Source organism: Rhinolophus hipposideros (genome assembly GCF_964194185.1).
Source record: "Rhinolophus hipposideros genome assembly, chromosome: 6".
Lineage (NCBI taxonomy): Eukaryota > Metazoa > Chordata > Mammalia > Chiroptera > Rhinolophidae > Rhinolophus > Rhinolophus hipposideros.
The window spans coordinates 92,072,375-92,085,851 of record NC_138052.1 but is presented as its reverse complement, the minus strand read 5'-3'; the positions used below and the strand labels follow the sequence as shown (position 1 = coordinate 92,085,851).

The following is a 13,477-nucleotide window of genomic DNA, read 5'->3' as shown; positions in this document are numbered from 1 at the left end:
GCCTTAATTATTCTTCATTTTACAAACTTATGATAATAGTCGAGTCAATGTAAGTATGGAAATTTTTACTGTATATATTTTAGAAAACCAGGTCTCAGAACTGATAAGAGAAATGTCACCATAACAAGTATTTATTCAAAAGGTCTGCATGTATTATGCTTAATTTAATATCAAAATGTGTTGAAAATCTAACACAGAAACTCTTAAAAGCAAATAAATTTATAGGGCTTAGCAGGGTATCATTTCTTAATTTAATATTGAGTGCTTTTCTTATGCCAGCACTATGTTACCACTTTACAAGGATAATCCCATTTAACCACCAGCACAGTTCCCTGATGAAACTTCTATTATAATCTGCATTTTACAGATGAGGAAACTAAGGTTTAGAGAAGTTTGAGTAACACGTTTAATTTTTTTTTTAATTTTTTTTAACACGTTTAATTTGATCCAGCTAGTAAGTGGTAGAGTGGAAACCTGAACATTTCTCAAATGCCAAAGCACTGGGATTTGTCTACATGAGGACTCATTTATATGTCATGGTCATAGAAGCATTAGAAAGAATGTTAGAGGTTACAGTGGAACATAACATGGTATAGCGTTAAGGGAAGCAGGTCAAATCTCAGATTGGTTACCTACCAGTGATATAACCTTAGATGTATATTAACTTTTAATCCTTGATATTTTTTTCATTTATAAAAGGGTTATAATTAAGTGACTATGTAAAAATACTTTATAGCATGCTAAACACTTGCTATGCATTAAGTGACATTCATTTTTGTTAGAAGCAATATAAAGAAGACTGTATAACAGAGTGAAGAAGTTGCCTAGGTGGTTTGGCGGAAGAACAGAAATAGTTGGGAGCTGAGGTGCTTACTGTAACATACATTCTGAGCTAAAGTCTAGATGCAGCAGAATGCAGTGACCTAATGAGTTTTGATCATTCAAACAAATATACACCTAAAACTTTTTAAAAAATAAGTAAAGCAACTTAGGGAGAAATAATTCAATAGTAAGCATCTAATGGTCTTCATGTATAAATATACATACTCATGCAACTCTAACTTAGCAAGAGAGATGTGTACTTTTTTCCTTACTTTAAGTAATATTTTTGAGTCTTAAAATTTTTCCCGTAAGCCTCATAAAATAAAAATAAAAAGCTAAGTTATCATGTTTTCTTACTTGACCCTCTTTTCTGAACAAGGAGTCATAGTTTCAAACTTATTTCTTGGGGTCATGGTGAAGCCTGAGATTATGAAACAGCTTTTAAAGGCCCCAAAATAATAAACTCTATAATAGTGATTAAATTCATGAGGACATTACTTGCCATTAAATCTTGACTCAGAGATAATATACAGATGTGCAAAGCATAGCATCTGACACACAGAAGATTGTTCCATGAATATCATATTATATTATATATGACATATTCTATATGTAATTACTAATAACTGTTCTATAGTACAGCCCTTATATTAAGAAGTTTACTATTTGATTGTTTTTTCCTATTATAATCTAGTTATTTTACATAATGTCTACTTACAAAGGGTTTATGTTTCACTGGATATATCTGATAGATTTGGTAGTTGCCTGAATGAAAAAGTCTCCACTGAACAATATTCAATATAATTTTTCAGGATAAAAGATTTCAGCACAACTAGTACTCAAAATAGGGAAATTACTAGCCATTAGTGTTTATAAATTATTTCTCAAATGAAGTAACAATGCTATAATCATGTGGGTTTTCTTTCAACAATCAAGACTGAATTAAAGTACAGCTAATTTGAGGCCACTCTTTCTGCCACGAATGAGCCCCTTGTTTATGGTTACTAATGAATGAGCTTTTTATACTTTATTGTTATTTAATAGTGCCTCACAAAAAGTACACAAACAGATCTGCAGCGACATTGTCACTGATGTGAGGACAAAAATGATAGTGAAATTTGTCAACAATTTTTTCTTAAAAAGAAATGCCCTTCATTCTTAGATAATATATCATAGTTTTTGTTACATTGTAACAAAAATTGTCCTTTATTTGAAGAATTATCGTGAGAGCAGAGGTAACAAAGGAATTTTTTTTTTTAATGTCCTTACTTGGGAAAATAAAAGGCTGGCCACTTTATAATGTTATTATTATTGTTATTTTACTGATCCAAGAGATTGAAAAGTCTGGAATTCACCATTCAACAGTTATTCAGCTGCCTTTAAATATTGAAATAGTACATGTAGTTATGGTTTGTAAATATTTTTAAGGTTTGGATAGCTGTTCCTTCTGAAAAGTTTACTAAAATCTACCGAATTAATGAGGATTTATAAGTGTTTTAGCCACTGGTGAACTGATGACATATTTAATTTGCATGGACGACATAAGAAAATCACTTTCGGATGTCTCCAACCTAGAAAAGAAAATCATGAGTATAGAAGTGGAAAAAAAAAAAAAAGGACTAAATTTCTGACTTCTTACCTAGGAGATAAACCAGAGAAGGACCAGATGAGTACACAGTGTAAAAGAAAACTTTTGTTTCCATGCACTTTTTAAAAATGTAAGCCAAATTTTATTTGAACTAGTGCAGTAGGGGAGATAGATGTCAGCATATAACTAGCTCAACTCCAAATACAACAGAGACAAATGGGAATTTATAGCCAATGGGAAGAGGGAAGGGGTTAGTGGATGGAAAACTACTACATAAGAGGAAATATCAGTGGTAGGGTATTCCCTGCTAAAATGGCCTAACAGGATGCTTGGGAAAAGCTGATCTAGGACTTAGATATCAAGGTTGAAGGATAAGGAACTTAGGCAGCGATCAAGAGTGTGGGGATTCTTTGCTAAACCGACTTAGCAGAACTCTTTGCTAAAACTGGGCTCATCAGGACAAGGTCAATTAAGATCAAGATCTCATTGAAAAGAAGGTTTGGAAGAGCCTGACTAAAGTTTGGTCAAGGAGGGAGTCTTGTCAGTAGATTGGTCAGAAGATGAAGGTAAGAGAAACTAACACATCACATGATTTTTAAAACAAATTAGTTTTTGAAAGACTGACCTAAACCGCAGGGTTTCATATAACAAATTAATCTCTTTAGCTGAGGATGAAATAAGGACATTTCCCTATAACAAACTTTTATTTTGAGCCATGGGAACGTGTACTTTTAAATCTTCTAAACTCTTCGTTGGAATATGTTATTAAATTAATGATATACAGAGCAATTCAAATCCTTGCTCAAGATCTTTTCTGATAGATGTGAGCTTTTTTTTTTTTCCAGTGCTGAGATTAAGGGATTTCGAATAAAGCTCAAGAGCAGATCTTCTTAATAGGACTGAGAAAATCAAATCAATGCTAATTACTACATCTTATTAAAAGGATTCTTTAAGTGGGGGAGAAGATGAGAACAAATATTATCTTTCAGAATATGTTAAAATTGTTGAACTTCACACTGTGTTTACTTCACATGTTAACAACAATAGCATCAGGATTCCTTTGCCTCAGAACTATCTGAGGAAATTCTTTAAATTATGTCCTCAGATGTGGCTTATCTCACCATCTGTCACCACTGCAGAAAACTTAGCATTGAATTTTGAACACACTTTTGTGCATAATCTTTTCAGGTCAACCAGGATACTCAGAAAGTGAAGAACTAACTCCTCTAATATAGATGAATCCTTCACTGCCCAACACTGTTCTAAGGTCCTAAAGGGTCCCTGCTCTTTCAGTACTTAGAGCCTACAGGGAGAGACAAATGTTACAAACTTATGTGCCATTTTGACAATTGCTGAAACCGGACATGGTTCCGGGTGCTGTAGGAACATACAAAGTGTCTATCTCACTTCTTGCGTTAGGCTGAGAGTGGAAATATGGAGGTGGGGGAGAGGTAAGAGTGTGTTTTTGTGTTTGCATGGGGCATTGGAGGGAGGTGGGAAAAGGAGGGAAAAAGGGAAGTACAGAGGTGATTTATAAGTGGAGACTCAAAGGACAGAGTAGGAGTTACCCGGGAAGGAGTGGGGTTGGGAAGGGTGATCCTAAAAGAAATACAATCATGTGCAAAGGCCCAAGGATAAATGAAAATGTGTATTTGATTTAGTGTCAAAAAGTGCTTCTTAAGCTTTAATAAGTACATGAGTCTCCTGAGTTTACTGTCAAAATGCAGACTGATTCAATAGTTCCAGGGACGGACCTGAGTTCCTGGGTGTCTAACAAATTCCCAGCACTGCAGATTCACAGACCAAACTTTGAGTAGCAACATACATACAGAGAACTTAATTTCCAGGCACTAGACATTTCTCTCTGAGGAAGTAGCTGAATATTCCCAAACCCTTTTTACTACTGACGCTGACCTACTTATTCACACTGCATGAATCATGCAGGATTGCAACTCATGCAACTCAGCCCCTTACTCATACAGGACGTTTCTATAAGGGAGACTGCTTCCCACCCCCATAATATTTTTAAAGTCACTACTTCAAATTCTGCTTTTGTACTGTCTTTTCCACCTTGATCTACTTCCTCGCTGAAACCCATTTAGCAGTTTCAGCATGAAACCAATCTGAAAGGATGTGCTTAATAAATATTGTCAACTCTTGTCAAAATCAAAGGAAAATGTCCCAGGGAAGAACTTGCAGCCATATCCATTAGGAGCAAGCTATGAGACTGCACTGAATTTTGACAGCAGTTCTTTTAATGTCAATTCAGACTCATTTTAATAAATGCAAAGTTTTATGTTGCTGCCATCTCTGCCTCATCCTGTAGCAGCCAATGGTCTTCTCTGGAGACCAAGGACAGCGTCTTTGCAAATACACTAAAAATTCCATCTCCATTCCAAAGGTGTGGGGAGAGATTGGGCTGTGTTGTCAAGTCCCCTACTGGAAATTCACACCGGTCACATGGTTCAAAGGCACGCCTCTCTACATAGAGTTTTGGATAGTAGGCATCATTGAATTGATTTATAATGTGTTTCTGGACACTCGAAGATGTATTCGCTCTGAATATTGGTGCACTGGACTTGCATCACGTTTGTCAGGTAACGCAACTTTTAGTTCCACTGTGTGACTCTGCTGCGTCATTTAATTCTCACAACAATAAGCATATGCATACATATGTATTTTTTAAATTATTTTATTAAATGCCATACAGGCTTAGCATTAGCACAAACAGAGTGAGCCCTGCAGGCAAGCAACACTTTCAAATCTCCCTTCTCTCCTTCATTTCCAGCTAGGATCTCATAATCATCTTATAGGCAGAAGGGCTTCCATACCAAACTATAAGTGGGTAGACTTGTCTTTTCTCCCTTCCACTAGACTAGCTCAGTATTTCTTCAACTTTTTCGTGTATAACAATTATTATAGCACCTTGTCTTCTTGCAGTCACATACAATGTGCTTTATGGGAAAACAAGGAATTTCCATGGGTGATCTTTTCCTTTTCTCTGTGTTCCCATCACCCCCTGATTTTGGACCTACCTAACTCTGCCCTAGTTAAATGAGATTCCCTTCTACAGAGATCAGAGATTGTTGAAGCTGTTTCCATTTTGTTTTATATCAGGTCTGTCTCAGCCTTACTTCTCAGCCAGTCTACTGCCCACTCCCAGGATTGCTAACCCTGTAGAAACATGGGAGATGGCCAAATAATGGACATAAGTCCTGTTGCGGCCTAGGTGGAAGTTCTTTAGCTCATCAGAGCTGTCTAGGGGACACAGTAACAAGAGGACATGTCTCTCTGTGGACTTTTCAGCTCATCTCCTTGAACTCCTGCATACAGGGACTTGACTGGCTCTTACAAAGAATAATATATGATTTCCTTGACTCATGAGCTAAGTTATTGCAGACAAAAGTTAGCATGGTCTATCATATGTAAAAGATGTGGAAACTCACAATGATAATCTATTTGGTGTTTGGGTAAAAGCCAAACTGTCTTATGGTCAAGAAAGCATTCAGAGGGTCATCTGCTGTTACGTTTGAGTTCCAGTCACACTTACGTGGCAGCTTAAAAAGTTCCCACATTGTTGGAAACCTGCAAAAATAAGACTTGGAAAAAAAAGGCCTGGAAGTACACACTGTTCCCCAATAAAGTCCTGTTCCCCTTCCCCAATAAAATCTTTAAAAAAAATAAATAAAGCTAGAAACTCAGGCCTTCAGGGATATTTTGCAAGTGACTTTTAGAGCTAGGGAGTACCACTGATTTGGCTCCAAAACATTTCATTTATAAATGAAGAGCCAGACCCAGAAAGCTAGGCAGCATAGTTCCTCCTTCCCTCCTTCCTTCTTTTTTTCTTCCTTCCTTCTTTCCTTCCTTCCTTCCTTCCTGCCTTCTTTCCTTCCTTCCTTCTTTCCTTCCTTCCCTCCTTTCCTCCTTTTCTTCTTTCCTTCCTTCCTTCCTTCCTTCCTTCCTTCCTTCCTTCCTTCCTTCCTTCTTTCCGCCACCTTTTTCTCAGTTAAGCAAAGATAACGTAAGTGCTATCCTTTCATTTAAATTAGACTCACTTTAGTTCTCAATGTGGCAATTACTCAGAAAAAAAAAAATATATATATATATATACACATATATATAAATTTAAAACAAAACAGATTTTCTTTGAATTACTTTGTGAAATTTTTACCTGAATTCATTATGTTGCATAGCATCAGCAGAAGTCATTTTTTAAAATGTCATTCATAGCAATTAATAACAGAAATACTAACAGACTATATTCTATATAGTCTATATTCATGCACTGCTTGACTTATGGCTAATTACAAAGCAATGGAAATTGACTCATTAGAACTTAAAACATGAGGGATACATATTAGTTAGAAATACATTGCTTGTTTAACCAATCCACATGGACTTCTTTTAAGAGAAAAATTCCATGTGTTGGGTTGATAATTACATAGGGAATCATTAGATCAGATTTTTTTAAAAATGTATTTTAATGAATTATACATGTTCTATGTGGTCAACAACAACAAAAATAAAATGTGTAGACTTGAGATATCAGTACCTTTTTAAATCCTAAATTATATTTTCAGAGTAGAAATATTTAGAAATCCTTAAGATTCAGAGGGCTTTTTGCATTTAAACTGAGCTCAGTTTAAAATCCCCAGTCATATCATGAACAGCAGGTTTGGTAATAATTTCAATTTTCAACATATCTTAAGGATGTAGAAATAATTTTAACTCTTTTAAAATACTTATACAGCCATGAATATAGTCGAGCCTACCAGAAATGGGCAGAGAAAATAGGGGAAAGGGATATAAAGTCTAGAATTTTAGAGGCAGAGAAGTTAAGATACTGCCTCCAGCCATAGAAATGATAAAAAGAAGACCTGATTGCATAACGATCATTTCTTTTTAGTGGTTGGAATAATTAACATGTTGTACACCTTACATTTACACAATATTATATGTTAAATATATTTTAATTAAAAAAAGACATAATTTGTGTTTTCAAAAATCCATACTCTTTTTGTGGTACCATCCTGCCTCCTGATTAAAATTATTTTCCCTCTCATTTTGAAAAATAAAGTGAGTAATTTTTTTATGTGTTGTTTTTGGCTGAGCGGAACTGACGTGGCAATCAGAAAGATGTTATTTGGGCTTTAAAACTGCTTAAGAAGAGTTGTTAGCAGAGCTAGAAGTCAGGCAGATGCATTGCATCCATGTAGGCAGCGTTTGCAGTTTTAGATTCCCAATAAAATAGTTCATACTGGTTCCGTCAATCACAAAAGTGAAGCCAACACAGAAATGTCAATATCCCCAGGGAGGAGTTGCAGCGCCCAGCACAATCTAAAAAGATGATTTTGATAAACCCGAATGTGCTTCTTTCTTTCTGAATAAAGAGATGACTCACTGGAATGTGTTCTCTTTTGTGTTTTGGGGCATAAATAGCAACCCGGAGTCACCGCTGATGTGTGAGGTTTCGACCCCGCAGCAGGGCGTCGCCAGCGGCAGCTCGGGAAGCAGCCTGGGGAGCTCCATCACCGCCTGTAAGAAGGTAACCTCGCCTGACGCCCCCCTCTTCTCACCTTGAACTTGAACACTAGTTTAGTTTGACTTTGCAAACTAAACAGAAAGAAAAACAGATAGTTCACAATTTGCTTGCCTGGATTACCCATGATGACATTTAAAAAAATGTAATTCAGGAAATAATCAGAAATCTCAAGCACTTCAGGAAGATAGGACTTGAGAATTCTAAGTCTCCGGGATCACAGCACCTCAACCCCAACCTCTTCCCAAATGTAGCCCGTGGTTAACAGCTTCTTGGATCTCCATTCAGAAAAGTCTTCATAGGTTTTGAATGGCTCACCTTATCATATTAAGCCCCTAAGTCTGTGTCTAAGAAAAACTCATGGCTGTTCTCCTTTTGACATTTTCTTAAAGAGAAGGGTACAGTGCTTGGCTTACTTATTAGGAGAAACAAAATTACATTTTCTAGAATATAGACTTTAAAACTGATGAATATTGCTTTCAGACATTTGCAGGAAGCTGTCATTTGAACAACATAAAATCATCTAATTTAATGACCTTTTTTTTCCCAGCCAATTCAACTTATGGCCCAGAAATTTAAAGCAAAACGCCCAATTCTCTACCTAATGCTTTTGTCACTATTTGATGCTGAATTCTAGAGGAGAATGTGTTTCTTCTCATCCAGAGTTAAAGGAAACCATACTGGATTATTTGATTTATTATCTTAAAAAAACTAAAGTATAAAAAAAATACTTAAAGATGTAAATTAAGACAAATTCTGTTACTAAACATATATATGTATATACATATATATATATATATATATATATATATATATATATATAATCATCATGTATATTTCCCTGGAAAAGCAGGAGTCATATTCATTTCCTTAAAAATCAGGTCTAGAAGATGCTGGAAGAAATGCTTAAGACTGGATGTCTGCTTAAAAAATTTAACCCAAAACTCAATCATCTACTCTAAAGGACTTCATCAGTGCATATATATTGCATATTTACAGTATATTTACAAATAAGGATTTAAAGTTTTAAATATAATCCCATTCTTTCTACAATTATTTCTAGAACAGCTATTAGTAGGTTGAACCATATGAAATTGCCTTTTTACAGGTCAAAACTGACCAAATTTTGGCAATTTAATATGGCCTACCTAAATACAGTCAAAATTCTGTAAGCTCTTGGAGAGAGATATAAGGATAAATCATAAATGGTCTCCAACTCTTAAAGAATGTATTTTGTAGTTTGGGAGATAATACTGGTCTCATGTGAAAAGTCAAAGAATATTTCAAAAGTTAAAAAATAATTATATAACTGTAGAGTAATAAGTCAGGATAGTATAAATAAGGAGAAAAACTAGTATTATGGGTATTAAAAGCTAAGAATAGAGACCAGACCTTGGGCCTGCAATAAACAATAACCTTCAGTGGGGAAGTGGGTTTTAATTTGAACTTCGGAGTATGATTAAGGTCTGAAAGAAGGAAGAGAATATCCAACCACCTTTAGGAAGTGCTTCTTCCTAAAGTGCTGCTTCCATCTCTCTGTCAAGAGATGCAGATGTCAACACCTTTGTGTACTGGCAACACTTTTCTCATTTCACAGTGCATTTCTTTCATTTCAAAAATTCTCTTAGGCGTACATAAGGATTGCATTTAAAGACAATTTAGTAGCCATCTATGCCGCTTGTCATATACCATGAGGGCTCTAATAGTTTTTCTTCCCTTCAAAACGGTAACTCACCAATGTTTTCTTCTTTGTATCTAGAACATAGGCCCTCAATGAAACGACATTGACTATTGAAGGATTTAATGCCTTTATTTTATTACTACAAGCTGATTTAAATAATTACTGATTTTATTTTATTACTACAAGCTTTTTTAAATAATTACTGATTACAAATTAACTGATCTTGTTAATCACAGATACTGGGACTGAGGAAGTGAGGATCTATATGTTCATAAATGCACTTAGAATGTATGTTCTGTCCAACAGAGGCAAAAAGAACCAGGACAGCTGTATCTTAGAAACAGTAAGGCTGTCCAGTTGAGTCACCTCTCTTCACAGTCAATCAACCTCCAATAAGAGTAACGGAGGTAAATGAAATCTACTGGTAATTCCCCAAACTCATTTCATGGAATAGTTTCATCTTCCCCATCAAGCCTTCTATCAGAACTGACATATTGCTAATTACCTGGTGGAAGAAATAAAACACGGGTCCAGAAGATAATGCATTAGTTGGATTATCAGCCTCTGAAAAATTGCAAATTGACTGAATTTGTTTCATGGGCTTCATAGTGAATCTCTAAGGCTTTCAAGAATGTTACCCAGGTGCACTTGCTTCAGTTTCTCTTTGTTGTTGGGGAACTATGGTCACTAGAATTTGTAGCTGTGAAAAAGCCTTTGGGAAAAGCATCAGGAAAAACACTTTGGTGGATTTATCTGAAGGAGGAACTCCTTAATATATACTTTTGTCAGTGAGGGACTGCCTTTCCCCAGAGCTAAGATGACCACACCACCGAGTCACAGTTCACATATATTTTCTTAGTATCTTGTTAACAGACCTCCTTTTGCTCCCAAAAGTGCTCTGGCACACACCCTATGTTATATGACTATCCTACCTCTAGCTTCAGAATGATCCTTTCTCTCCCTTCTCTCCTGGTTCTAAGTATTAGGAAAGCCAGATAAATTCACACTGACGTTTTAGTGATCGCAGAGCTTATTATAGTTGTGACAAATAAAATGTGTTTTTACTTAACTCCTACTACCAATGGTCTAGTACTGTTACCCCTGCCTTAACTGACATTGATAACTAAGCCTGTTAAACCTGGACATGACTTCAGAATTCTATGCATCACGAAGCTCCAAGGAGACACTGTCAATCCATCCAAGTTGGAATATAAGCTAACCTCTATGGCACTCTAATTTAATGAGCACCAAACTGAGAGGAAATTTGGATGTATGCAATGTGGTTCTCCAAAATAATTCATTTAAAATGATGGGATTTCAAAATATTACAGGAAAAAATGGGAAAGAAAGAGGTGCTATTGGAGAGTGGACACTAGAGCCTTCCGTGGTATCCCTTGAATTGTATTTCATATCGACATTCCTCATATTCCCCCTTTTCTTACGACAGGTCCTTCTTATAAGACAAATACAGCCACCATTATTAAACTGAATCATACAGATTTTCCATTAAATGAACTAAATAATTATATGTTATCCCTTTATATCTGTTAAACTCTATGCAAAAAGTCTTTATGTTCCCTCAAAAATAAATCAAAATTTGTTATTTCTAGGGAGACAGTGGGATGTTGTGTATCAAACCTGACTTGAAATCCAAAGACTGAGTGAGGTCTTTGTTTTCTCTTCTTACTGTGTGATCTTAGGCCACTGGTGCAACTTCTCTGACTCAAATGTCTTAGGGTTGGTCTGAGGTTTACTACAAAAAGTTTATGTAAGCCCTTGGCACACATAATTGATGCCCAAAGTTTTAATTGATTCCAAATAAATGATCTTTACACAGGGCAAACTATTTAAATGGAACTTTAAAACTAATCTGAACACAGCATGCAGTGTCTCCTCATTGTTGAATATCTGTTCGATTTTCCTCTACTTTGGAAGCATTTTAGTCAGAGGCATGTCTCCACAATAACTGGACATTTTCAATCCACTTTGTGGGGTGAAGATTTGCTATTTGGGATACATTGGAACCAAGTTTCTGAATGGGATTTGTGTGAGGAAAGACTTGTTGGAGAAAAGTCAACACCCCAAATATCCTCTTTTTATGTCATGGTAATGAAATCCACCTTAAAGTTGGACTTATCAAAGGCAGCAGACTGAAAACATTTCAGGTTCCCAGAGGCAGAGTTTGATCTTAATATGACATCTGATCAGCTCTTTGAAGTTTCAAGAGTTTTCTTTGCCATGACTGGCCTCCTTTACACTGATTTAAATGCTGCTAGCAGCGGCACAGATATATCTGAAGAACGACAGAATGGATGTCCCTTGATGCTTGTTCATCTTATTATATAAAATACACTTTCATCTAAGCCCATATCTTCTTGATGACATGTAATTAACAAAAGCAATTTAATTAATGTGTGCAAGCACGGGCATACAAATTGGGGGGCTGTTTTACAATCTAATCCATTTCTGTAAAGACATATTTATTAGTCAGAATTGTCTTGCTCTTGGCCAAAAGCCTCAATTTTCAGGAAGCACATGATGAAAAATAGCTATAATATTCTGTGTTTGTAGAAGCTGTCTCCTTAAAGGAAGGAAGGACTTTTTACAAATTAAATAAATAAAATGAAAAACAAAATCAGCATAATTGAGCATATTCACCTTTTTAGAGAAGGAGGACATAAGGTTTTTCCCCTGGAGTATAAAACACTCACTGCTCTGAACCAGTCTCTTCTGATCAAGTGACCTGGCACTGGTCTTCAGGCTCAGCTTGTAGTATCAGAGGATGGCCCATCCAAATTTTGTCAAATGGCTGGGTGTCCTGTTCCATCGCCCTTCTGCAGGAGTAATTAGGGGCATTGAGGACACAGGGAGATTTTTAAGAAACGAAATAGAGAATCGTCTCAATAAAAGTGGTACTTCAAGAAAACTAATCTAGTAGACCTAAAGAGAATTCCTTAAAGTGATGGGAAATGGAATCTGGGATGCCAGGAAAGGTGTGAATGGGGGCATGGTGAGAGGAGAGGTGGGACCTGTATACAGACAGTGGAAGGAGAAAAAAAACAAACTCTGTTGAGAGGCACGTGGAAATCAAGATCAGAGGACTCTATGGCAGTGAGAGTTAAACAGAATTATGACCTCTGTTTAAGTGAAGACATCCATGAGTGGATAGGTACCATTGAGGTCATTGGGAAGTGGGCCTGGGAGACAAGCGAGGCAAAGATGTCCATGGATTCAGATGGAGCCCAGTTGCACCTACAGAGCCAGCCACAGAATCCCTTCTGCAGGCATTTTCACTGAGGACATTTCTGTATGCCCTGAAGCACCCTGGCGTTCTGGCCTCAGTGCAGTCACCGCTGCACTGAGGCCAGAATGCAGATAACGAGGGCTCTGGTAAAGACTAACCTCCTCTGCCTTCAGCAAAAACAGGTTGAAATGATGACCATCTTCTTCCACCTTGAAAGCAGCCTGGTCCACACTGACATAGGGGGTGGAGCCACATGTGCTCCATGGAGAGCGCCTTCTTTGAAAAACATCAATTCAGCAATCCCATATGGGAACCTTTGTTCAAAACTATCAGTTATGGCTTATTTTGCAGTTTGTATCTGATTTTGTGTTCTTATTCCCAAATAATAAATCGGTTCCTTAAATCCAGTAGATTTTAGGACTTGTATTCAGGATGCCGCCCCACCTCTCACTGCTACCAGCAATTGCTGTACAGTCTTTAAGATTCCAATGTGTTGGTTTTAATCTGTTCTCTACTGCTCAGTTCCTTGAGTGTCCTTGCTGCTATGCATGAAGAACTCCTGAAAGGATCTTGCTTGCCTTTTCTTTTCTTTCTTTTTTCTCA

At 36.5% G+C, this 13,477-nt stretch overlaps 1 protein-coding gene across 12 annotated transcripts in view; it reads left to right on the top strand.

The window, feature by feature from the left end:
* The window catches only part of SPHKAP (SPHK1 interactor, AKAP domain containing), a 123,755-nt gene that overhangs the window by 18,825 nt on the left and 91,453 nt on the right, over window positions 1-13,477 (top strand). For all 12 annotated transcript variants that reach the window (XM_081052821.1, XM_081052820.1, XM_081052817.1 and 9 more), the window contains one exon: window positions 7,850-7,955. In XM_081052821.1, coding sequence (XP_080908947.1) covers window positions 7,850-7,955 — 106 coding nt within the window. The remainder of the gene's footprint in view (window positions 1-7,849; window positions 7,956-13,477) is intronic.